Genomic DNA, 23,900 nt, shown 5'->3' with positions numbered 1-23,900 from the left:
TCTTTCCAATCCAGAGATTGAACCTGTGTCTCCTACATTGCCAGCAGATTCTTTACTGACTGAGCTACCAGGGGAGCCAACAGTGAAGTATTACCCAGCCACAAATGTCAGCAGTGCCGAGACAGAGAAACCCTGCAAAAGATCAACTCAGTGCTTCTTATCTGTGTTACATGTTAGGGTTCAAAATGAGCATTCCTGTTGAAAAAAAAAAAAAGAGTTCCACAGCTGAAACTGGTTTGGAATTAGCCTCCTAGCTTGTATGAGGATGACGTTCTGCTTGGTCGGGCAAGGGGCACAAGTCCCCAAGACTCCATGCGCCCCAGGGAAGACACTGACTGGTGTGCTCTTGAGCTTTTCCAACGTAACTACACCCCTCCTCCCACAGCTTCCCCTCCCGGTCGGGTCAGGGTAGAAGAAAGTTTAGTTTAGACCTTCGTTCTCACCTACTGCTTCTCAGCTTCTGGATCTTAGCCCCGTGGCTTTTGTGACAGTGCCCTTGGATGGGCCTTGATAAGACCACACCGTGTTTGTGTCTGTGCTGTGTGTAAGGCACCATACCTCTGAACAGCCTCCTTCCCCGCCACTTCCCCCAACACCATTTAGTCACATTCTTGTCATTTCCCTGGAGCTTAGGTTTCTACAGAGCGGGGTCTCAATCCTTCATTTCTCTCTCTCTTTTTTTTTTTTTTGGCCAAACTGCACAGAATATGGAATCTTAGTTCTCAGGTTAGAGATGGAGGCTGTGCACCCTGCAGTGGAAAGCAGAGTCTTAACCACCGGACCTTCATCTCAGTCTCCCCACAGAGCACACTGGAGGAACTGACGAAAGTAGAAGTCATCCTTTTTGTGTGTACAGTGGTGGTTGTCGTTGTTCAGTCACCCAGTCATGTCCGACTCTTTGTGACCCCCATGGGCTGCAGCATGCCAGGCTTCCTTTGTCTTTCACCATCTCCCGGAGCTTGCTCAAACTCATGTCCATTGAGTTGGTGATGCCATCCAACTATCTCATCCTCTGTCATCCCCTTCTCCTCCTGCCTTCAATCTTTCTCAGCATCATGATCTTTTCCAGTGAGTCGACTCTTCATATCAGGTGGCCAAAGTATTGGAGCTTCAGCTTCGGCAGCAGTCCATGCAATGAATATTCAGGGTTGATTTCCCTTAAGATGGACTGGTTTGATCTCCTTGCAGTCCAAGGGACTTTCCAGAGTCTTCTCCAACACCACAGTTCAAAAGCATCAATTCTTCAGCGCTCAGCCTTCTTTATGTTCCAACTCTCACATCCATACATGACTACTGGAAAAACAATAGGTTTGACTATATGGAACTTTGACAGCAAAGCGATGTCCCTGCTTTTAAATACACTGTCTAGATTTGTCATAGCTTTTCTTCCATGGAGCAAGGGTCTTTTAGTTTCATGCTTGCAGTCACCATATGAAATGATTTTGGAGCTCAAGAAAATAAAGTCTGTCACTGTTTCCATTTTTTCCCCATCTATCTGTGATGAAGTGATGGGACTGGATGCTGTGATCTTCGTTTTTTGAATGTTGAATTTTAAGTCAGCTTAGTGGGGACACCTGTATTACTTTTTTAGGTTAAAGTGATTCAAACTGCATTTTGTTTAGGAACTATGTACTCCTTTCTTAAATGCTTGAATGCCCGGAGTGTTATGGGCTTGAATTGTCATGCAGAGTCACAGATTTTACTGAAGGTATCCTTGTCTGATTTCCAGCAGCATTTTCCTCTTCTCTCCAATCCCTGGAAGGCTCTGCTCTTTGTTCTTCTTCTTGGGGATCTAATCTCTGTAGAGCAGCCTTAATTGTCCCTTTATCCAAGCAGTTCCGTGCCCTTATCAACGCATCGATGGCCCTACTGCTGACTCTGAAATATTCCTTGTCTCCACCCTCCTCACTGGCAGGATTCTCATTCCATGCAGGAAGCAGCCTGTGCAGCATGTGAAACCTTCCTGGCAGCTGGGGGTGGTCACGTGATGCAGTTCTGGCCAAAGGCACAGAACTGGCAGACTGTCAGGGATTTCCAGGGGTTTTTCCTCCCCTGATGGAGGTGCCTCCCCTTTCTCTCCGGTTCATCCCTCACCTCCTTCCAGCCTGGAGTTTGGAGCAGATACTGATGGCAGCCGGGACCACCAACGGCTTTGAGAGCCCCTGCGCCAGACCCACTCTGTTTGTCCCTGGACTTCCCGTTTGGTGAGAAGAAGACACCCCCGGGGACTTCCTGGGGGGTCAGTGGTTAGGATTCTGGGCTTCCACTGCAGAGGCACAGGTTCGATCCCTAGTCAGGGAACTAAGATCCGATATGCCTCAAGGTGCAACTAAAAAAAAAAGAAAAAGAAAAGATACGCTCTTTTAGCTGAAACCCTTGGTTGAGACTCCAGCTCAGATCCCTCCCCGGGGCTCCAAGCATGGAGTCTATCAGCCTTGATGGCCCACAGGCCCTGGGGACTCACATGTCCTTCTTGTGACGTCCCTGACACTTGAGTTCTCCTCCATCCTGCCTGCTCACCACATCTGACCTACCTCAAGCCCATCTCTTCTGCAGCTGGAAGCCCTTCCTGTCCATCTGGCCAGCAGCATGGCAGCCAGGGCACAAGGTCTGCTGCTGAGGCCAGCCCTGTCTCAAGCTCGCCACCTCCATCACATCCCTGCTGCCTCCCCAGTGATGCTTGTGCACATATCATGACCCCTACCACCACACCGAATAAAATCTTCAAGGTTTCTTCTTGTGATTGTCCATGACCTTCTGCCATCATCCATACATTGACCCTGCAGACATAATGGCGTATCTTAGGTCAGGTTCTCTAGAAAGTGAAACTTAGTTGCTCAGTTGTGTCTGACTCTTTGCAACCCCATGGACTGTATAGCCCTCCAGGCTCCTCTGTCCATGGGGATTCTCCAGGCAGGAATACTGGAGTGGGTTGCCATGTCTTCCTCCAGGGGATCTTCTCCACCCAGGGATCAAACCCTGGTACCCTGTGCTACAGGCAGATTCTTTACTGTATGAGTCATGGTTCCCTAGAAGCAGAGCCTGAAATAGGAATCGTGGTCTCTGCTGTCCCCCAAGGAGCTTGAATTGCTTGCTCAGAGTGATCCCAAGCCTTCTGTACCCCGTTAGTCATTGCCTGGGGACAGAAGGCACATCCGTGGAGAAGCAGGTAGTTGTGTGCTGTATCAACATTCACAGCCGAGATGTGGAGCCAGCCCTGGGATGTCCAACGAACCCACAGTATTGCCCTTAACTCCTGCCTGTGCCCCCACCCAGGCCATACTTTCTCAGCTGCACCTAGCTCACTTGCTTCCCAAACTCCCCAGACCTCTGCTTTGCTCCTTCTGCCCACAGGGTGGATCTCCCCTCCTCATCCAGCTGCCCCTGCTCCTGCTTGGCACCAGAGGGATGTTTAATAACTGCACACTTCAGAGCCGTCTCCTCCTGGGGCAGGTTTTCTATCTTTCCTCCTGTCCTCTTTTATCAGGTAGAGCTCTTCATCTGAAACACAAACCCCAAGCACAATTCAAGTAATTATCTTCTCTGTTTTCCTGTGGTTGGGTGTGACTTGTACCAGTTGAGGTTCACAGGAGAGACGTGAATTGACTTCATCTTGTTGACTGGCTCAGGGTGTCACTCTCAGACCTGCTGAGAAAGGCTGGCTGGAAGGATGGGCATTCTGTGGAGCCCAGGGGGAGCATTTCCAGCTGCTTCTGGGGTGTCTTTGTCTAGTTATTTATCATCTCAAGTTCCTTATATCATTATCAGTTCAGCTCAGTTCAGTCGCTCAGTTGTGTCTGACTCTTTGCAACCCCATGGACTGTAGCACGCCAGGCCTCCCTGTCCATCACAAACTCCTGGAGTTTACTCAAGTCCATCGAGTCAGTGATACCATCCACCCATCTTATCCTCTGTCATCTCTTCCTCCCGCCTTCAATCTTTCCCAGCATCAGGGTCTTTTCAAATGAGTCAGTTCTTCACATCAGGTGGCCAAAGTGTTGGAGTTTCAGCTTCAGCATCAGTCCTTCCGATGAATATTCAAGACTGATTTCCTTTAGGGTGGACTGGTTGGACGGATCTCCTTGCTGTCCAAGGGACTCTCAAGAGTCTTCTTCAACACTACAGTTCAAAAACATCACTTCTGTGGCACTCAGCTTTCTTTATAGCCCAACTCTCACATCCATACATGACTACTGGAAAAGCCATAGCTTTAACTAGATGGACCTTTATTGGCAAAGTAATGTCTCTGCTTTTTAATATACTGTCTAAGTTGGTCATAACTTTTCTTCCAAGGAGCAAGTGTATTTTAATTTCATGGCTATCGCTTCTCGGCCTTTTGGCTAAGATCAAGTGTAATTTCATGGCTGCAGTCACCATCTGCAGTGATTTTGGAGCCCCCCAGAATAAAGTCTATCACTGTTTCCACCGTTTCCCCATCTATTTGCCATGAAGTGATGGGATCAGATGCCATGATCTTAGTTTTCTGCATGTTGAGTTTTAAGCCAACTTTTTCACTCTCCTCTTTCACTTTCATCAAGAGGCTCTTTAGTTCTTTGCTTTCTGCCATAAGTGTGGTGTCATCTGCATATTTGAGGTTATTGATATTTCTCCTGGCAATCTTGATTCCAGCTTTTGCTTCATCCAGCCCAGCATTTCTCATAATGTATTCTGCATATAAGTTAAATAAGCAGGCTGACAATATACAGCTTTGACGTACTCCTTTCCTGATTGGAAACCAGTCTCTTTTTCCATGTCCAGTTCTAACTGTTGCTTATTGACCTGCATACCGATTTCTCAGGAGTCAGGTCAGGTGGTCTGGTATTCCCATCTCTTTAAGAATTTTTCACAGTTTATTGTGATCCACACATTCAAAGACTTTGGCATAGTCAATAAAGCAGAAATAGATATTTTTCTGGGACTCTCTTGCTTTTTCGGTGATCCAACGGATGTTGGCAATTTGATCTCTGGTTCCTCTGCCTTTTCTAAATCCATCTTGAACATCTGAAAGCTCATGGTTCACATACTGTTGAAGCCTGGCTTGAAGAAGTTTGAGCATTACTTTGCTAGCATGTGAAATGAGTGCAATTGTGCAGTAGTTTGAGCATTCTTTGGCATTGCCTTTATTTGGGATTGGAATGAAAACCGACCTTTTCTAGTCCTGTGGCCATCATCACTAAACTACAAAAGTTGACTTCCATTCCTGTTTCTTTCCGTAACCGGGACCCAAATTGGTCTTGGCCTGCATCTTTCAGTGCAAGTCTTCATGATTTCTCGATCCATGTCTGTCCTCATCCTGTCTTCTTTCTCAGCTGGATGTGCCTCAGGCTGCCCTTGCCCTCAAGCACCCAGCATCCTGCCCCACTGTCCACGGGCAGCCTGGAGGCTTCCTTCTGTCCTGCTGTGTGGTCCTTCTCAGACACCTCGCACCTAGAAGGGCGTGCTCTTTTGGCTGCCATGTTAATATCTAGGCTGTACCTGCTCATCTTCCCAGACCAACCATATCATTTTTATTTACTGCTTCATTGCTTTGAGTTTTTGCTTTTAATAATCTTGCACGTGTGCCCGTGTTCAGTCACTCCAGTCATGTCCGACTCCTTGCGACCCCATGGGGTGTAGCTTGCCAGGCTCCTCTGTCCGTGGGATTCTCCAGGCAAGAATACTGAAGTGGGTTGCCATGCCCTTCTCCAGGAGATCTTCCCAATCCATGCGTCAAACTGGTGTCTCCTGGATGTCCTACTTGCAGGCAGATTCTTTACCACTGAGCCACCCAGGAAGCCTGCCTTTACTGTTAAAAAAATAAACAAAAACCCCCAAAACCCTTCACATACAGGTCTACCCACCTATTCCAATACCTACCCTCCCTAAGCAACCCCTACATGGAAGGGCATGGATAAAGATGGTTGGAATTCTCAGCCCCCTACTTCTCCATGTGTGACTTTCAACAGATTAAATTTATCAGGCTAAATGCAGATAGCAGGCCAATGAAGTAGGTGTTTTAGTGATTTAGGACTTAGTGATATCGTGTGTTGTATTACTCCCCCCAATAAATGTTAGTGCCCTACTCTTTATTGCACCAGTAATTGCCTGTGTAGTTTATCTAATAATTTTTCACATACTGCTTTGCAGCATATATTGTACTCTTATCTTGGATGGTTAATTCTTAATTTGAAACCGTTAGTGCCAGATCTACAAGTGGACTGAAAGCCTGGACCTTGCCCTAATGTTTCTTCATCAGGTCCTTAATAAGAGTGACTTGCTCATTAGATATATAAACATTTGAGAAGCAGCTGTTACATTTTTATATGTGAGTGGAAATATGTAATTTTGAAAGCCAGGTCTTTTCTGCACAGAAAGGATTAGTGGAGGCTCTTACCCTGGCAGTCTGAATGAAAGGAGGGAGATATTCAGCCCTGGGATCTTAGCACTTGGAAGGAGTGGGAGGAGCTGCCCGTGAAGGAGATGGACAAGTTGGGAACCAGGAAAGTGCCACGGGGCAGACGGTGATGGCCTGCCAACACACGTCCTTGGAGGAATGCCTGAAACCACCATCACCTCTGAAACCTTGTAAGAAACGGAGTATCTGTTCAGTAAATAGGTATTAGTTGCCTATTATGTCCCTCTTACCATCCTAGGCACTATGAACTCAGTGGTGAGCAAAGACACCTACTCTCTTGAAATCTATATTCTAGTGGGGAAGACAAGAGAGAAATGTCTATTCAAAAGAAAAAATTATGAGTAACTTGTCTCATGATAAGTGTTCTAATGGAACCTTAAATTGCATGCCATCCTCCACCAAAGAGAACATTTTTAGAAATTGATTTATATGTCTTTGTTGCCATGCCTAGGCTTTTCTCTAGTTGTGGAGAGCAGAGGCTACTCTCCACTTGCAGTTCATGAGCTTCTCATTGCAGTGGCTTTTCTTGTTGCACACACTCTAGGGTGCACAGGCTTCAGTAGTTGTGGTGCACACAACTTAGTTGCCCCATGACATGTGGAATTATTAACCCCCTGGATCACAGGAAAGTCTCAAACAGAACATTAAAGACTAAGGAATTGTGTGGACACAGTGCAGATGGTGTAGAGATGAGCATGATTATAAACCCCTGGGTTCTCCGAAGGAGCACCTTAATGCCACTTAGCTGTATGTCAGCTGTAAGTCTGTGAAGACAACTCAGGTTGGCCCTCATTTTGTTGTGTTGAGGGACATAGACTCCAAATGGTCCCTTCTAAGTTGAAAGAAGATATTCCAGCCCAAGTGAAACTTCATGGGAAATCAAATTCTCCTGGTTTGAATGGATACACCCCAGAACATGATTACATGTATTTATGCATTGGAGAAGGAAATGGCAACCCACTCCAGTATTCTTGCCTGGAGAATCCCAGGGACAGAGGAGCCTGGTGGGCTGCTGTCTGTGGGGTTGCACAGAGTCAGACACGACTGAAGCGACTTAGCAGCAGCAGCAGCATACATATGATTTTACAAACCAGCTTTTTCCCTTACAGTATCTTTCCGTGTCAATAAATGTAGGCACTGAATACTTCAAGCGAGAGCTTCTCAAACTAATTGTTTATATGAATCCCTTGATTCAGCAGGAGTGGGGGGTGGTGAGCAGTGCTGAGATTTCACATGTCTAACCTGTTCTCAGCCGAGGCTGTGGTCACAGATTCCACTTCGTATATCAAGGCTTTAACAGCCGAGGGGAATGTTCCTTATGATTTCACCACAAGTTACCAACAAATTACCTGTTGCTAGGCAAAGAAGGCAATGGCAACCCACTCCAGTACTCTTGCCTGGAGAATCCCATAGATGGAGGAGCCTGGTAGGCTGCAGTCCATGGGGTTGCTAAGAGTCGGACATGACTGAGCGATTTCACTTTCACTTTTCACTTTCATGCATTGGAGAAGGAAATGGCAACCCACTCCAGTGTTCTTGCCTGGAGAATCCCAGGGACAGAGGAGCCTGTTGGGCTGCCATCTATGGGGTCGCACAGAGTCGGACACGACTGAAATGACTTAGCAGCAGCAGGCATGTTAGAAGGGCTTCCCAGGTGGTGCTAGTGGTAAAGAACCTGCTTCCCAGTGCAGGAGACCTAAAAGACACAGGTTCATTCCCTGGGTTGGGAAGATCCCCTGGAGAAGGAAATGGCAACCCACTCCAGTATTCTTGCCTGGAGAATCCCATGGACAGAGGAGCCTGGTGGGCTACAGTCCATGGGGTCGCAAAGAGTCGGACATTATTGAAGTGACTTGGATGCATGCATGCAGGCGTGTTAGATAGTTCAGTAGAGTTTACATTTTACTGTTTGCTCTTATAATTGCTGTTCACATTCAGTTTTAGTTTGAATCTTAAATATCATTGGGAAAGTACATCTTGGTGGTGGGGAGTGTATCTTGTTTGATGACAGACTACAGGCACATAACACATATTCATTCCATGTGGGATGTTTCTTTCTTTCTTTCTTTTTTGGCTGTGCTGGATCTTTGTTGTGGCATGCAGGTTTTTCAAGTTTCAGCATGCATGTTCTCTAGTTGTGGCACATGGGCCTAGTTGCTCCACATCATGTGGGATATCACTTCCCAAACCAAGGATCAAACCCGAATCCCCTCTGATGGAAGGCAGATTCTTGACCACTGGACCTCCAGGGATATACCTGGGATGTTTCTTAAGGTCTTGCTCTGTGCCAGGTCCTACCCCTGCAGCTCAGTCATCCAAGCAAAAGGGTAGAGGAAACCTAAAATGTACACAGGAAATTTCAGTTCATAATGGTAAACAGAGATAGGGAAGTGCCCAGGGGTGATCATGGTGTTTAAAATGAGCTTCACAGAGAAGGAGAGGGTTTAAGGATGAAGGAGTTTCCTGGTGGCTCAGACAATAAAGAATCTGCCTGCAGTGTGGAAGATCCAGGTTTGATCTCTGGTTCAGGAAGATCCACTGGAGAAGGGAATGGCAACCCACTCCAGTATTCTTGCCTGGAGAATCCATGGACAGAAGAGCCTGATGGGCAGCAGTCCATGAGGTTGCAGAGTCGGACATGACTGAGTGACTAGCACTTCCACTTCTGCAAGGAGAAAATGGTGCAGAGAGTGGGGGCCGGGACCCTGGAGTCCTGTGCCATGCATGGGGGAGTTGATGATTGCAGAGGTGGGAGGGGAGGTGTGGTTCTAAGGCACCCAGCGTGACTTGCAGACTGAATGAAGGAGCAGCTGGGCCGTCATGGTTGGGAGGAGAGACCCATGAAGGAAGCTGGGCATTTAGAAGGGGTCTGGGGAGAGAGAACCTGACCAGAAACTGACAGGGTGAGCACAGAAGGAGCTTCCAGAAGATGCTTCCTGTCCAGAGACACCAGGAAGGAACGTGGACAGGATTGAAGAAAGGCCTCTGATGGAGCTGGATTGGAAAACTGTGGCCAGAAACAGGAGTGCCTAAAGGATGCAGGTTACTTAAGCCCTGAACCATTGGGGTGCAAGCCTGGAAGGCAAGGGCAGGGGCCAGCAACCAGGGAGCTACTGTCACCCTGGGCCGAAGCTCGTACTTGTCACAGAACTGCTGGAGGTGCTATCCTCTCTATCGGCTAGAAACCTAGGATGCTGGCAGCCCCAGCTGCTGCTGGAGTTACCTGCGGGCAACTCCATCACCTCTGCTTCCATGTCGTGGAGCCAGGGAAAAGAAAGGCTGCCGCCCCCTGCCCTTGCCTTCCAGGCTTCCACCCCGATGGTCCACAGTCACGACTCAGCAGGAAGCCAGGTGGCACAATGGAGAGTCTGGGAATGCAGTTTGCAGTCTGCAGTGGCAAACAGGAGAGAGAGAGTAGAGGCCACAGCCCACAGCGCTGTCCAGGGTGCAAGCCGTAGGCAAGGGCAGAATCCAGGTTCCAATAGCACCGTCTGCTTTGTTCTCGGGAGGTCCATTCGGGCGTGAAGTGTCATTCTGTTCATAAAAACACAGGCATCATAGGAACGTCCACTTTATAAGTGTCTTGGTAATAAGCAGCCCCTTGGGACCCTCCACGTGGCTGACTGTGTTCAAGTAACCACAGAGTTACGGTGGTTGAAAACCTTCAGGGTCTCAGTTGATCTCATTTCTCCTTTAAGAATTCAGTAGATTCCTCAGCAGAAATTTGCTCATGAGGCCCTTGGCATGGTTTTTTTTTTTTTTTTAAATATTCAAATGGAGTGACACAGGTCTATGAAAATTCTTACATTCTAGTGCTGCACGGTTAGAATTGGAGTTGAGGGAGAGTGTTAATGATAGCAAAACATCAAATACTTGAATGTCAGTTGGAGAAAGGTTTTTTTTTTTTTTTTCCAAAAAAAATGTCACAATGCTAATGGGGGAAATGAAGTGAATAATGAGATATAACTTCCTCCTGGCTACAAGATTAAGTATTGTAAGGATATATAAATGTACCATGATGCTATTGGTGTGTATACTAGCTGAGATTTAAGTAACGGTTGCTTAAATAAGACAGAAGTTTATTTCTGTCATCAAGAGTCCAGAGACAGGTGGTCCAAGGTGGATTGGTGGCTCTGTCCATAGAGGTGGCCCAAAGACCCAGGTCTCTTCTGTCTTGTTGCTCCTCCATCCCTTGGGTGATGTGCTGTGTGTGGGCCAGAGTGGCTCATCTGGTATCAGTATTTCAGCCATCAAGAAGAGGGAGAAAGGAGAAAGGGAAGTTCACCAAGAGATGCACCCTCAAGTCATACAAGTCACTTTTGCTTGTTTTCCACTGACGAGAACTTAGCCATGAGACTATACTTAGCCACAAGGGAGGCTGGGAAATGTAGTCTTTATTCTGGGAGGCCATGTGCCCAGCTAAAAACCCAGAGTTCTGTTCAACTGAGAGGAGAGGGGAAACTGATATGGGGGGAGATGTTTTGATGTCTACTACAATATCCATTGGAATATTACTTAAAAATTGAGAATCTGAGAATAAAATTAATTGAAAAGATGAAGTAGGCAGCATACCCCAGAACATGCATATTTTTTAAAGAAAAACTTCTTTTAAAATTACCATGTTTTCTTTTTTCCTTAGTGTAACCCTCCTCCTCTGTGTACATTCCTTTTTAACGTACATTTTCTTTTTAAACTTTTATGGTACAAAATTTCAAAGATCATTGAGAATTGTATAGTGAGCCCTGTGTACCCGTTGCCTAGGTTCAATAGCAGTTTAAGGTTCATCCTGTTTCAGCTATTCCCACACACACTTATACCCTTCCTGTTTTTTGAAGCAGTTTTCACGTCTCCTGTTTTGTCTGTAAATAGTTTCATATGTATCTCTAAAAGGTAAAGGCTCAAAAAAGCATTAGACTTAATTTTGGGATAGTTGTAGAGTCACAGGCAGTTGTAAGATATAACACAGATTACTCCTTTTCTCCCCAGTGGTGTGTGTCTGTGTGTGCTCAATTTTGTCCAGTTATTTGTGACCCTATGGACTGGAAGCCCTCCAGGCTCCTCTGTCCATGGGATTTCCCAAGCAAGAATGGATTGGAGTGTGTTGGCCACTTGCTACTCCTGGAGATCTTCCCAATCCAGGAATCAAGCCCAAGTCTCCTGCATCCCCTGCATTGGCAGGTGTATTCTTTACCAGAGAACCATCTGGGAAGCCCTTCCCCCTAATGGTAGCAAAACTGTAGATTATTGAAGCTGGGATATTGACAGGCATACAGTCAAGAAAGAGAATATTCCCATCCCCATATGGAGCCCTCATGTTGCCTTTCCACAGCCACTTCCATCATTCCTTCCCTTACTCCTGACCACTATTAATCCATTTACATTTCTATAATTTTGTCATTTCAAGAACATTATGTAAATCGAATCCTACAGTGTGTAACCTTTTAGTATTGGCTCAGCTCGAGATTCATCCAGTTACTGTGTCTATCAATCCGTCACTCCTCTTTCTGGCTGAGTAGTATTACACGGTATGGCTGTGCAACATCAAGGCTCCTTAGGGAATTCCTGGTGGTCTAGTGGTTAGGACTCTGTGCTTTCACTGCTGAGGCCCCAGGTTCAATCCCTGGTCAGGGAACTAAGATTCTGCAAGCCACACAATGTGCCTCCCAACCCCACCCCTGCGAAAAAAGTTTCTTTAAAAGCTTCATCTACCAAACTTACTTGCCTCTTCCCCTCCTCCTCCCTCCCCTCTCTTCATAGCAATGCCAAGTGACCACAGCCGCGTGAAGCTGAGAAGCGATTGCTCACGGCCCTCCCTGCAATGGTACACCAGAGCTCAGAACAAGATGCGAAGACCCAACTTGTTGCTAAAAGACATCCTCAAGTAAGACGGGGCCCTCGGGCCACAAGAGGCCTCTGATTTGGGCAGAACTGGGAGAAAAATTCAGTGAGAGCCCCTTGGTCACACTTGGTCACAGTCGTTTAAAGGCACGTCTGAGTCGGGGTTCAGAGCACATGTGCCCCAGCTGCCTGCATCAGGTCATGCTTGGTGGCAGTGCAGTGCCGGCCTAGGGGGCCGCCAGGCCCTGCAACTTCCAGGTCACAGCCCTTCCCACTGCTGTCCAACAAAAGAGGGCTTCCCCTTCGCTATTTCCAGTGAGTCTAAAAATGTGGTTAATTAAAATGCCCTGCAGGCATTTGAATAACATTTAACATTAAACACTAAAAAGCATGACAAGTATTCCACCCAGGTCACCCTTCCATCCTAATAAGAAGTGTGAGTGTGAGCATGTGTGTTCAGTCATGTATCTGACTCTTTGCAAACCCATAGACTGTAGCCCTCCAGACTCCTCTGTCCTTGGGATTTTCCTGGCAAGAGTACTAGCGTGGGTTGCCATTCCCTTTTCCAGGGGATCTTCCCAACCCAGGAATTGAACCCGGAGCTCCTACCTACAGGAAGATTCTTTACCACTGAGCCACCTGGGAAGTCATTAATAAGAGGAAGAATTGTTAAAGGGGTTATCTTTTCGGTTTTATTTGGTACCAGCAAAACCAGGTGGTAAATTACCCTTTTTTTTTCATATCTCTGGTTAGAAGTCCAACCCTGAAATCTAGTCTCTCACCTCATTTTACTAATTTGGAAAGGAAACGGGTAGAAAAGAAAGTGTATATTAATAAACATCTCCTTTTATCATCAACCAGTAATTATCAAGGCTTCCACATGCCTGGCCCTGTGTGGGGTACTGGCCAAGTGGGATATAGACCCAGGACCCCAACTCCATACAATGTGGATGGGACAGATTCACAGTCAGGAATTACAGTGCAGCAAAATCAGTGCTGTAGACACTGAACATGCTATTAATCTTTTCTTCCTTCCTCTTTTTTTTTTCGTCCATGCTGCATGACTTATGGGATCTTAGTTCCCCTGATCCCCTGCATTGGAAGCTTGAAGTCCTAACCATTGGACTGCCAGGAAATTCCCCCCTTTTTTTCTTTTCTAATCAAAATAAGGGAATTATTAATACACTGAATATAATACCTTTACTGAGAGCTGAAGAAAGGAATAGGTAATAACTGCCTTCACAAGATTCAAAACAGGTTAAAGATATCATCTCTGCTCCCCACACTTCCTCTTTCCACTTAAAGATGACTAGTATTACCAGTCTTGAGTATGTAACAAATACTCTGTGTGTGTATTTCCCTCCCCACACCTTCAGTTTTTTACACAAATGGTTGTATCCCACTCACTTACCCATTTTTACACAAATGGGTGCATCCCACTCACTTTTACACAAATGGTTGCATCCCACTCACTTCTGTATTTGATCCCACAGAAGAGTTAAGATACTTATTCAGGTTTCATGGTGGACTCTATTGAAATGAGAATCAAGAAGTCTTTTTGTAAATTTGTTTTTAAATTGGAGGGAAATTGCTTTACAATGTCGTGTTGGTTTCTGCCGTACAATAGTGCAAATCAGTGCACCAGCCCCGAGCACTTGTCTCATGCATCCAACCTGGGCTGGTGATCTGTTTCACCCTTGATAATATACATGTTTGGATACTGTTCTCTCAAAACATCCCACCCTCGCCTTCCCCCACAGAGTCCAAAAGTCTGTTCTGTACATCTGTGTCTCTTTTTCTGTTTTGCATATAGGGTTATCGTTACCATCTTTCTAAATTCCATATATATGCGTTAGTATACTGTATTGGTCTTTATCTTCCCGGCTTACTTCACTCTGTATAATGGGCTCCAGTTTCATCCATCTCATTAGAACTGATTCAAATGAATTCTTTTTAATGGCTGAGTACTGGGAAGACCCAGAGGGATGGGGTAGGGAGGGAGGTAGGAGGCGGGGATCGGGATGGGGAATACATGTAAATCCATGGCTAATTCATGTCAATGTATGGCAAAAACCACTACAATATTGTAAAGTAATTAGCCTCCAACCAATAAAAATAAATGAAAAAAAAAACAACAGTGCAAATCAGCCATAATTATACATATATCACCTCCCACTTCTTAGTGATACTTTCTTGTGTCATAATCCTCAGATACTAGGAAATATTTCGCATCTATTGTGTACAGTATACTATTCTAGATGCTGTATTTTTTAAACTGTCCCTTTCTTTAAAAAATAGATTATTTTCCCCTTAAGGTTATTCCTTCACTTTGTTTTTTCAATAACACAAATTATTTAAAGGAGTGCTTCTTAAACTTGATTTAAATTTTTTTAACCTTTACTTTGTCAGTAACCCTTGGGGAGCTTAGTAAAACGAGCTTTCTTAGGAATTCCCTGGCAGTCCAGCAGTCAGTATTCGGCATTTCACTGCTTGGCCCCAAGTTCAGTCCCTGGCTGGGGAACTAAGATCTCATAAGCCTCATGGCCTGGCCAAAAAGAATGAGATTTCCAGAACCAGGACTAAACTCAGTTCTTTTCTCCCAGTGTGTGTGTGTGTGTGTGTGTGTGTGTGTGTGTGTGTGTGTGTGTGTGTGTGTGTGTGTGTGTGTGTGTGTGTATTTCACTGTAAAAGAGTTTGAATTTATTAGGCTTTTAAAAAAAATAGGCTTTTTAAAAAAATTTATCAGAGTTTTAAAAATTGTTTTCACAGATAGTCTTCAGGGTGACTAGTGGTACTGTCTTAGTTCATTCTGTCTCATTTTTGGGTATAATTTTTTAGAAGACTAATAAGTAGATTGTTTATTTTGTTTTCTTTTTTTATGGAAGAGCTCACAGTATTTTCTCCCAGTTTTTTTAAAATTATGGTAAAATATCTTAGATTTACTGTCCTAACCATTTCTAAGTGTCCAGTTTCATCGGCATTAAGTACATTCACACTGTTATACAACATCACACCATCCACCTCCAGAACTCTTTTCATCTTGAAAAGCTTGATCCTTTGTACCCATTAAACACTACCCCATCCTCCGCTTCCTCTAGCCCCTGGCAGCCAACATTCTAGGTTCTGTCTCTGTAATTTTGACTAGGCTCATCTCCTGTAAGTGGAATCTTACAGAATTTGAAGGGCTATTTTAAAGTAGCAAATGATTAAAGATGAGGTTCTGTAGCTCAAAATTTATTAGTTTTTTTTGAAGTCCAGTAATCTTTATTGTGATTCAGATTTTACTGTAGTGCCTTTTCAGAAGAAAATTTTTTCTTGTTTATAACAAAGACAGTCATAAGTGACTCATTTATCTTGTTAGGAAAATAAGAAATGCCACCCTACGAGGTCATCTTAAAGGCTGTACTTTCTTGCTGCATGTCAGACAAACTCAATTTGGATTAGGTTTTCAGTTATTTCACGCGTTCTCTCTTGATTATTCCATGACAGTGTCATTGTGCCTCATTAATTTTTTTTCTAGGTGTACACTGCTTGTATTTGGAGTGTGGATCCTTTTTTATATCCTCAAGTTAAATCATACTACTGAAGAATGTGACATGAAAAGAATGCCTTTCGTGGATCCTGATCGCATAAAGGTTAGCTATTCCATCAGTGTGGTTTAAATTAGAATATTTCCAAGTGTATACTTAAATAGTAATATCTAAATAGTAATATCTAAAGTGTTATAAGTAAATGTTCATGAAAGTTATAAGCAGAAGGGAAATCATTTAACCTTGCACTTCAAAGCACCCACCTCACCCTACTTGTTCTTCCTTCATTCACTGAAGTCATGGGGTAACGTGAGTTCTATTTGATCCTATAGGGCAGTGGTCCTCAACTTTTTGAGCACCAGGGATGGGTTTTGTGGAAGACAGTTTTTCCATGGACTGGGGTGGGAATGGGTATAGTTTTGGGATGATTCAAGCATATTACATTTATAATATCATTGCTGATCTGACAGAGGCGGAGCTCAAGCAGTAAGGCGAGCAGTGGGGAGCGTCTGTAAATAGAAATGAAACTTTGTTTGCTTGCCAGCTGCTCACCTCTGGCTGTGTGGCCCAGTTCTAACAGATCATGGATTGGTTGGCCTATGGCCTGGGGGTTCGTGAAGTTAATATGCTGTGATGCTATCAATGTACATGTTCTTAAAGCAGATCAGGAAGAAATTCTTTTCCTATTGTGTGTCATTTCTGTGTTTAATTTTTTTGTTTTAATGATTTCACATTGTATTTCAGGATTTTTCCTTCAATGTGTATTTATTTTTTTAAATCAATTGACATATTAAATGCTAATTCCACTGATGGAGTTACAAATTATCTGATAATGTTCAGCCCTGGACAAAAGATGAGATGATTTTAAGTAAAGTATCATGGTATTAATGATGACTGACACATATCGGTGCTTTACATATATTATCTTTATAAATTAAATTATATTTAATTGTCATGCAGTGTTCTCTGCATCATACAGATGAAGCCCTGAGAGGTTAAGCTGCTGGCCCAAGTTCACACTTAGTTTCAGTTCAGTCAGTCAGCCGTGTCCATCTCTTTGTGACCCCAAGGTCTGCAGCATGCCACGCTTCCCTGTCCATCACCAACTCCCAGAACTTGCTCAAATTCATATCCATCGAGTCAGTGATGCCATCCAACCATCTCATCCTCTGTCGTCCCCTTCTCCTCTTGCCTTCAATCTTTCCCAGCATCAGGGTCTTTTCCAGTGAGTCAGTTCTTCTCATCAGGTGGCCAAAGTATTGGAGCATCAGCTTCAGCTTCAGTCCTTCCAATGAATATTCAGGACTGATCTCCTTTAGGATTGACTGGTTGGATCTCCATGCAGTTCAAGGAACTCTCAAGAGTCTTCTCCATCACCACAGTTCAAAAGCATCAATTCTTTGGCACTCAGCTTTCTTTATGGCCCACCTTTCACATCGATACATGACTACTGGAAAGACCATAACTTTGACTATGCCAACCTTTATTGGCAAAGTAATGTCTGGTTTTTTAATATGCTGTCTAGGTTGGTCATAGCTTTTCTTCCAAGGACAGGCATCTTTTAATTTTATGGCTGCAGTCACCATCTGCAGTGATTTTGGAGCCCAAGAAAATAAAGTCTGGTACTGTTTCCATTGTTTCCTGTCTTATTTGCTGTGAAATGATGGGACTGGATCCATGATCTTCGTTTTTGTGAATGTTGAGTTTTAAGCCAGCTTTTTCACTGTCCTCTTTTCACCTTCATCAAAAGGCCCTTTAGTTCCTCTTCGCTTTCTGCCAAAAGGGTGCTGTCATCTGCATATCTGAGGTTATTGATATTTCTCCTGGCAATCTTGATTTCAGCTTGAGCTTCATCCAGCCCAGCATTTCGCATGATGTTTAGTTTAGTTAGCTAGTTTAGTTAATCTAGTATATTGTGTGTGTGTGTGCTCACACTTAGTCATGTCAGTGACTCTTTGTTACCCAATGGATTGTAGCTCACTGGGCTCCTCTGTCCATGGAATTTTCCAAGTGAGAATGCTGGAGTGGGTTGCCATTTCCTTTTCCAGGGGATCCTCCTAACCCATAGATTGAACCTACGTCTCTTGCGTATCTCGTGTTACCAGGTGGATTCTTTACCACTGCATCACCTGGGAAGTGCATATACTGTGGAGCTGTTCTAAAAATGATTTCGCAATGGAAGTTCATTTGACCCTGATTATAGTCCTGGAGATAAAGCTGTTGTTATTACCCCTACCTGATAGATGAGGATATGTAGGAACAGCAAGATTAAATAACCTGTCTAAGGTTACCTGAGTGCTTGAGTCAGGGCTTGGACCCAGCAGTGTGGTTTCAGAGTGCAGGCTCCTGATGACTCTGCTCCAACCTGGGTAGAAAGTGTTCACAAAGAAGAAGCCAGAAGTTGTAGGTAGTGTGATGCAGAGAGCAGAGAGCTTCAACTTTGACCTGGTTTCAAATCTAAATGCCACTCAGTTACAGTGAGACCTTGGGCAAGTGACTTAATTGTTTGATGTGCGTGCCTGCTAAGTTGCTTCAGTTGTGTCCCACTCTTTGTGACCCCTTGGACCATTGCAGCCCTCCAGGCTTCTCTGTCCATGAGGATTCTCCAGGCAAGAATACTGGAATGGGTTGTCATGCCCTCCTCCAGGGGATCTTTCCGACCCAGACATTGAACCTCGGAGTCCCCATTTTCTCAGCTGTGGGGAGCAGATAACATCATGTGTGCAATGGAGTGGTCATCAGAGTCCAGTAAGATAACAGGCACAGAGCCCTTTTTCTAGTTCTGGTTTTTACTCATGTGTTTCTAATCTGTATATGCTTGGAAGTGCCTCAGATTTTTTTGTGGGACAAAGAGGTATAAACATGTACATGAAAAGAGCATAGATAATAAATGCACATGTGGCTTGTGCAGAACCCTTGTGTCTCAGGAGTCTTGCTGATCATGGGGCCTTTCTTTCCTGCTGTTTCTGTCCTCAGACGTTTGCCGACTCAGTTCATCCCAGGAGCATGACTTGGCTCCTGCCAGTCTCTTCAGCCCCCGTGTCACCCCACCACCCCAGCCCTGCCTGTATCAGGCAGGAAAAAACTCCTTAATCTACAATTAAGGTGTAGCTCTTCACCTACATGTGAAATGTCTATTCACATTCTCCACCCGATTTTTAACTGGGTTATTTGTCTTTTTATTACTGAGCTGTATTAAACTCCAGAGGAAGGCGAGAGGTTACATGAACCACAGCGTGATGTCTCCTCTTTGAAATCCAGATTGTACAGATAACCCATGGTTAAGTTTTAACAGGCAATTTAACAGTAATGTGCGTGTGTGCGTGCTAAATCTCTTCATTCGTGTCCGACTGTACGACCTCATGGACTGTAGCCCGCCAGGTTCCTCTGTCCATGGGATTATCCAGGCAAGGATACTGGAGTGGATTGCCATGTTCTCCTCCAGGGGATCTTCCCAACCCAGGAATCGAACCCGCATCTTTAACGTCTCATGCATTGGCAGGCAGGTCGTTTACCACTAGCGCCACCTGGGAAGTCCCTACAGTAATATACGTTACATGTAATATTCCTTTGAGGAATAAGACGGATACCTCCTCTTTGACTCTTCATAATTCCCAGCAGACAGAAAAAAAGCTCTCCCTCCTCTTCCCCCTAAGCCATGCAACGTGAATTCCCCCTTTAGGCTGGTGGGGCCAGTTTTAAACTTAAGTTCACTGTTGAACCAGTAACAGCCTCTCGTGGGTGCTAGTGCCCTGTCCCAGGTGGCTTCAGTAAGGATTCCTAACTAGTCCTTGAGCAGGGGTGGAGGGGGCAGGGTACCTAATGGGCAGGGTCAGCCTCCCAAGCCCCACTGCCTGCTGGAGAAGGGATGATGGCACTGCGGTTCCCGAAGAGGAAGGGACAGGAAATGGAGACCCAGGAGGCAGCCCAAGGGACCAGCCACATCAACCCAGTTCTGAAAGACTTCTAAAAGATCATTATCTTTTCCAATTAGAAAGTGCCCCATAATTGTGTGGAAAGGAGGAGGAATGGGGATGTGGTTGTGTAAGTCAAACAGGTTTGTTCAAGTCTCAGTCTGGAAATTAATAAAATAGAAAGTGAAAACCTGCTCTAATCATGGTGAGATGAGGGGCATCTTTTATTCTATTACTTGACACTTTTAAATGTTAGCACTGTTGACTCTGTCAAAATGCCCTGCTTCTCACAGAGGTCATGACTATGCCAAAAAGCACCTGTCTCAGCGAGCATGGCCAAGGAGAGAAACAGCAAGAGTTAGATGCTGCTAAGGATGTCGGGTGGGGAGAATAGCAGGATATGAGACTGAAAGGAGACAGGACCAGAGCATGAAAATCCTTGAATTCCACCCTGTTGTTGTTCAGTCGCTCAGTCCTGTCCGACTCTTTGTGACCCCATGGACTTCCATGTGCCAGGCTTCCCTGACCTTCACTATTTCCCGGTGTTTGCTCAAACTCATGTCCATTGCATTGATGACGCTATCCAACTATCTCATCCTCTGTTGCCCCCTTCTTCTCCTGCCCTCAGCCTTTCCCAACATCAGGGTCTTTTCCAATGAGCTGGCTCTCTTCCTCAGGTGGCCAAAGTATTAGAGCTTCAGCTTCAGCCATCAGTCTTTCCAATGAACATTCAGGTTGATTTCCTTTAGGATTGACTGGTTTGATCTACTTTCTGTCCAAGGGACTCTCAAGAGTCTTCTCCAGCACCACAGTTCGAAAACATCCATTCTTCAACCCTCAGCCTTCTTTATGGTCCAACTCTCACATCCATACATGACTATGGGAAAAACCATAGCTTTGACTAGACTCTGAGCAGCTCCTAAATTTGATATCTGGTCCCACATCACTAAACAGGAAGAGAAACCGTTGTCTAAGTCCCCGTTATAAAGGAAGTGGACGGGAAACTGGCTGGTGTGAATGGCTGAGAGGTGGTGTTCAGTATGAGCTCCCTATAGAGAAATCTCTGTGTCCAGGCTTTGGTGGAGACTGACCCATCCTACCAAGAGTGCTTGGATGAGTCTGATGATTGTGGTTGTATATCAGCAGAAGATCTCAAGAGTCATGTGGGTGGGGCCCTGTTAGCTTTGTTGACAACATTCAGCAGCTTGCAGGGGCAATAACCCCGTTGGACTCTGAACATCTGATTACATTCTGCCAGTATGAGTACAGCGGAAGTGTGGCTGTGGCCAAGTGTTTGCCGTGGGTTTTGTATTTTCTATTTAAAATGTCTCTTAATATGCAACGTGTGCAAAAAGACTGACGGTGGTCTCTGCAGGGTTGCTAGGACAGTTTGAGTGTGGTGCAGGTGCCAAGTTGCATTTAAGAGATATTTGAAGAGAGACAAGGTCATAGTCACATCAATTTAGGTTGGGGCCGCTTGGTAGCACCATTTTGAACTTGACCTTCTCTCGGGATCTAAAGACCACACATCATCACCCTGGGGACTGCATTCTGGGCTATTCATCAAGGCCAAGTTTATGTCTTTTCTCTGACTCCATAGATCCACACTCACATATCTAAAGTAAGCAGAGTATTCCCTGGTGCTCCAGTGCTTAGGACTCCATGATTCCACTGCAGAAGGCCTGGGTTCAGTCCCTGGTCAGGAAACTAAGATCCTAAATGCCACACAGTGCAGCCAAAAAATAAATAAATAAAAAATGAACTAAGCAGAGTAACCCTGGGCTGAGTTTTAAATCAGTCCAGGCATTCACACTTCCAAACTGATCCTTCTCTCCCTCGTGTCCTTACTTTCCCCCGACCATCCTTCAGTGGTCTCGTAGAGGTGAGGAAACTGAAGCCTAGACCTCGGGTTCATGTTTTAACCAAGTTTACGCTGCGATAACAGGGAGATCCAACCAGTCCATCCTAAAGGAAATCAGTCCTGAATATTCATTGGAAGGACTGATGCTGAAGCTGATGCTCCAGTACTTTGGCCACCTGATGTGAAGAGCTGACTCACTGGAAAAGACCCTGATGCTGGGGAAGATTGAGATCAAGAGAAGGGGGCGACAGAGGATGAGATGGTTGGATGGCATCACTGACGTGAGTTTGAGCAAATTCAGGGAGATGCTGCAAAGAGTTGGACACAACTCAGAGACTAAACAACAACACTATGGTAAAGAGATCTGGAACTGGGTCTAGATCCAGATCATCTGATTGTTTTCTTCTTAAAAGTGTCTTTTGATAAAATATACATGCCATAAGACTTACTCCTCCTTTTAAGCACCCAGTTGGAGGAGTGTTGTTGATATTGGATATTTCTCCCGGCAATCTTGATTCCAGCTTGTGCTTCATCCAGGCCAGCATTTCTCATGATGTACTCTGCATATAAGTTAAATAAGCAGGGTGACAATATACTGCCTTCACATGCTCCTTTCCCAATTAGGAACCAGTCCATTGTTCCATGTCTGGTTCTAACTGTTGCTTCTTGACCTACGTACAGATTTCTCAGGAGGCAGATAAGGTGGTCTGGTATTCCCATCTCTTGAAGAATATTCCACAGTTTGTTGTGATCCACACAAAGGCTTTGGCATAGTCAATAAAGCGGAAATAGATGTTTTTCTGGAATTCTTTTGCTTTTTCTGTGATCCAGTGGATGTTGGCAATTTGATCTCTGGTTCCTCTGCCTTTTCTAAATCCAGCTTGAACATTGGGAAGTTAATGGTTCATGTACTGTTTAAGCCTAGCTTGGAGAATTTTGAGCATTACTTTGCTAGTATGTGAGATGAGTGCACTTGTGCAGTAGTTTGAATGTTCTTTAGCATTGGAATGAAAAGTGACCTTTTCCAGTCCTGTGGCCACTGCTGAGTTTTCCAAATTTGCTGGCATATTGAGTGTAGCACTTTCACAGCATCATCTCTTAGGATTTGAAATAGCTCAACTGGAATCCCATCACCTCCACTAGCTTTTTTTGTAGTGATGCTTCCTAAGGCCCACTTGACTTCACATTCCAGGATATCTGGCTCTAGGTAAGTGATCACACCATCATAGTTATCTGGGTCATTAAGGTCTTTTTTGTACAGTTCTTCTGTGTATTCTTGATACCTCTTCTTAATATCTTCTGCTTCTGTTAGCTCCGTACCATTTCTGTCCTTTATTGTGCCATCTTTGCATGAAATGTTCCCTTGGTATCTCTAATTTTCTTGAAGAGATCTCTAGTCTTTCCAATTCTGTTGTTTTCCTCTATGTCTTTGCACTGATCACTGAGAAAGGCTTTCTTATCTCTCCTTGTTATTCTTTGGAACTCTGCATTCAAATGGGCCTATCTTTTCTTTTCTCCTTTGCCTTTCACTTCTCTTCTTTTCTCAGCTATTTGTAAGGCCTCCTGAGACAACCATTTTGCCGTTTTGCATTTCTTGTTCTTGGGAATGGTCCTGTACAATGTCACAAGCCTCTGTCCATAGTTCTTCAGGCACCCTGTCTATCAGAGATAATCCCTTGAATCTATTTGTCACTGTCACTGTTTGATCATAAGGGATTTGATTAGGTCATACCTGAATGGTCTAGTGGTTTTCCCTATTTCCTTCAATTTAGATCTGAATTTTGCAATAAGGAATTCATGATCTGAGCCACAGTCAGTCTTGTTTTTGCTGACTGTGTAGAGCTTCTCCATCTTTGGCTACAAAGAATGTAATCTGATTTCAGTATTGACCATCTGGTGATGTCCATGTGTAGAGTCTTCTCTTGTTTTGTTGGAAGAGGGTGTTTGCTATGACCAGTGCGTTCTCTTGGCAAAACTCTGTTAGCCTTTGCCCTGCTTCATTTTGTACTCCAAGGCCAAATTTGCCTGTTACTCCAGGTGTCTCTTGACTTCCTACTTTTGCATTCTAGTCCCCTATGATGAAAAGGGCATCTTTTCTGAGTGTTAGTTCTAGAAGGAGCATCTAGTAAGTTTATAGTTATACCTCCATCACCACAATCCCATTGAGAACATTTCATCACATGTTAATTCCCTCTCACCCCTTCTGTGGCCAGTCCCTACCCTCAACTACCAGCCCCAGGCAACCACTGGCTGGTTGAGATTTTATCATACTATTCTCTCTGTGACTTGGTTATTCAGATTTTTCTGCCTTTAACCAGGTAAAAGCTATAGACAGCTAACCCATGGGTGTTAAGCCAGAGTTT

General features: G+C 44.7%; 1 protein-coding gene and 1 non-coding gene across 4 annotated transcripts in view; both read left to right on the top strand.

Annotated features, from left to right (window-relative positions):
• The window catches only part of ST3GAL5 (ST3 beta-galactoside alpha-2,3-sialyltransferase 5), a 56,635-nt gene that overhangs the window by 17,443 nt on the left and 15,292 nt on the right, over positions 1-23,900 (top strand). Inside the window, exons 1-3 of one of the 3 annotated variants that reach the window (XM_043917796.1) lie at positions 2,183-2,204; positions 12,152-12,275; positions 15,753-15,867. In XM_043917796.1, the coding sequence (XP_043773731.1) occupies positions 12,154-12,275; positions 15,753-15,867 (237 nt within the window). In that variant the 5' untranslated portion in view covers positions 2,183-2,204; positions 12,152-12,153. Of the gene's footprint in view, positions 1-2,182; positions 2,205-12,151; positions 12,276-15,752; positions 15,868-23,900 lie in introns of those variants that run through there. The other 2 variants (XM_043917795.1, XM_043917798.1) reach the window with 2 other exon arrangements.
• Positions 11,954-12,026, top strand: TRNAE-UUC. Its single transcript has one exon. It is a non-coding gene; the product is annotated as a tRNA-Glu (tRNA).

The sequence above is a fragment of the Cervus elaphus genome, chromosome 11 (genome assembly GCF_910594005.1).
Source record: "Cervus elaphus chromosome 11, mCerEla1.1, whole genome shotgun sequence".
NCBI classification, from domain to species: domain Eukaryota; kingdom Metazoa; phylum Chordata; class Mammalia; order Artiodactyla; family Cervidae; genus Cervus; species Cervus elaphus.
The sequence above is the reverse complement of the archived record's forward strand: the minus strand, read 5'-3'. Positions and strand labels throughout refer to the sequence as shown.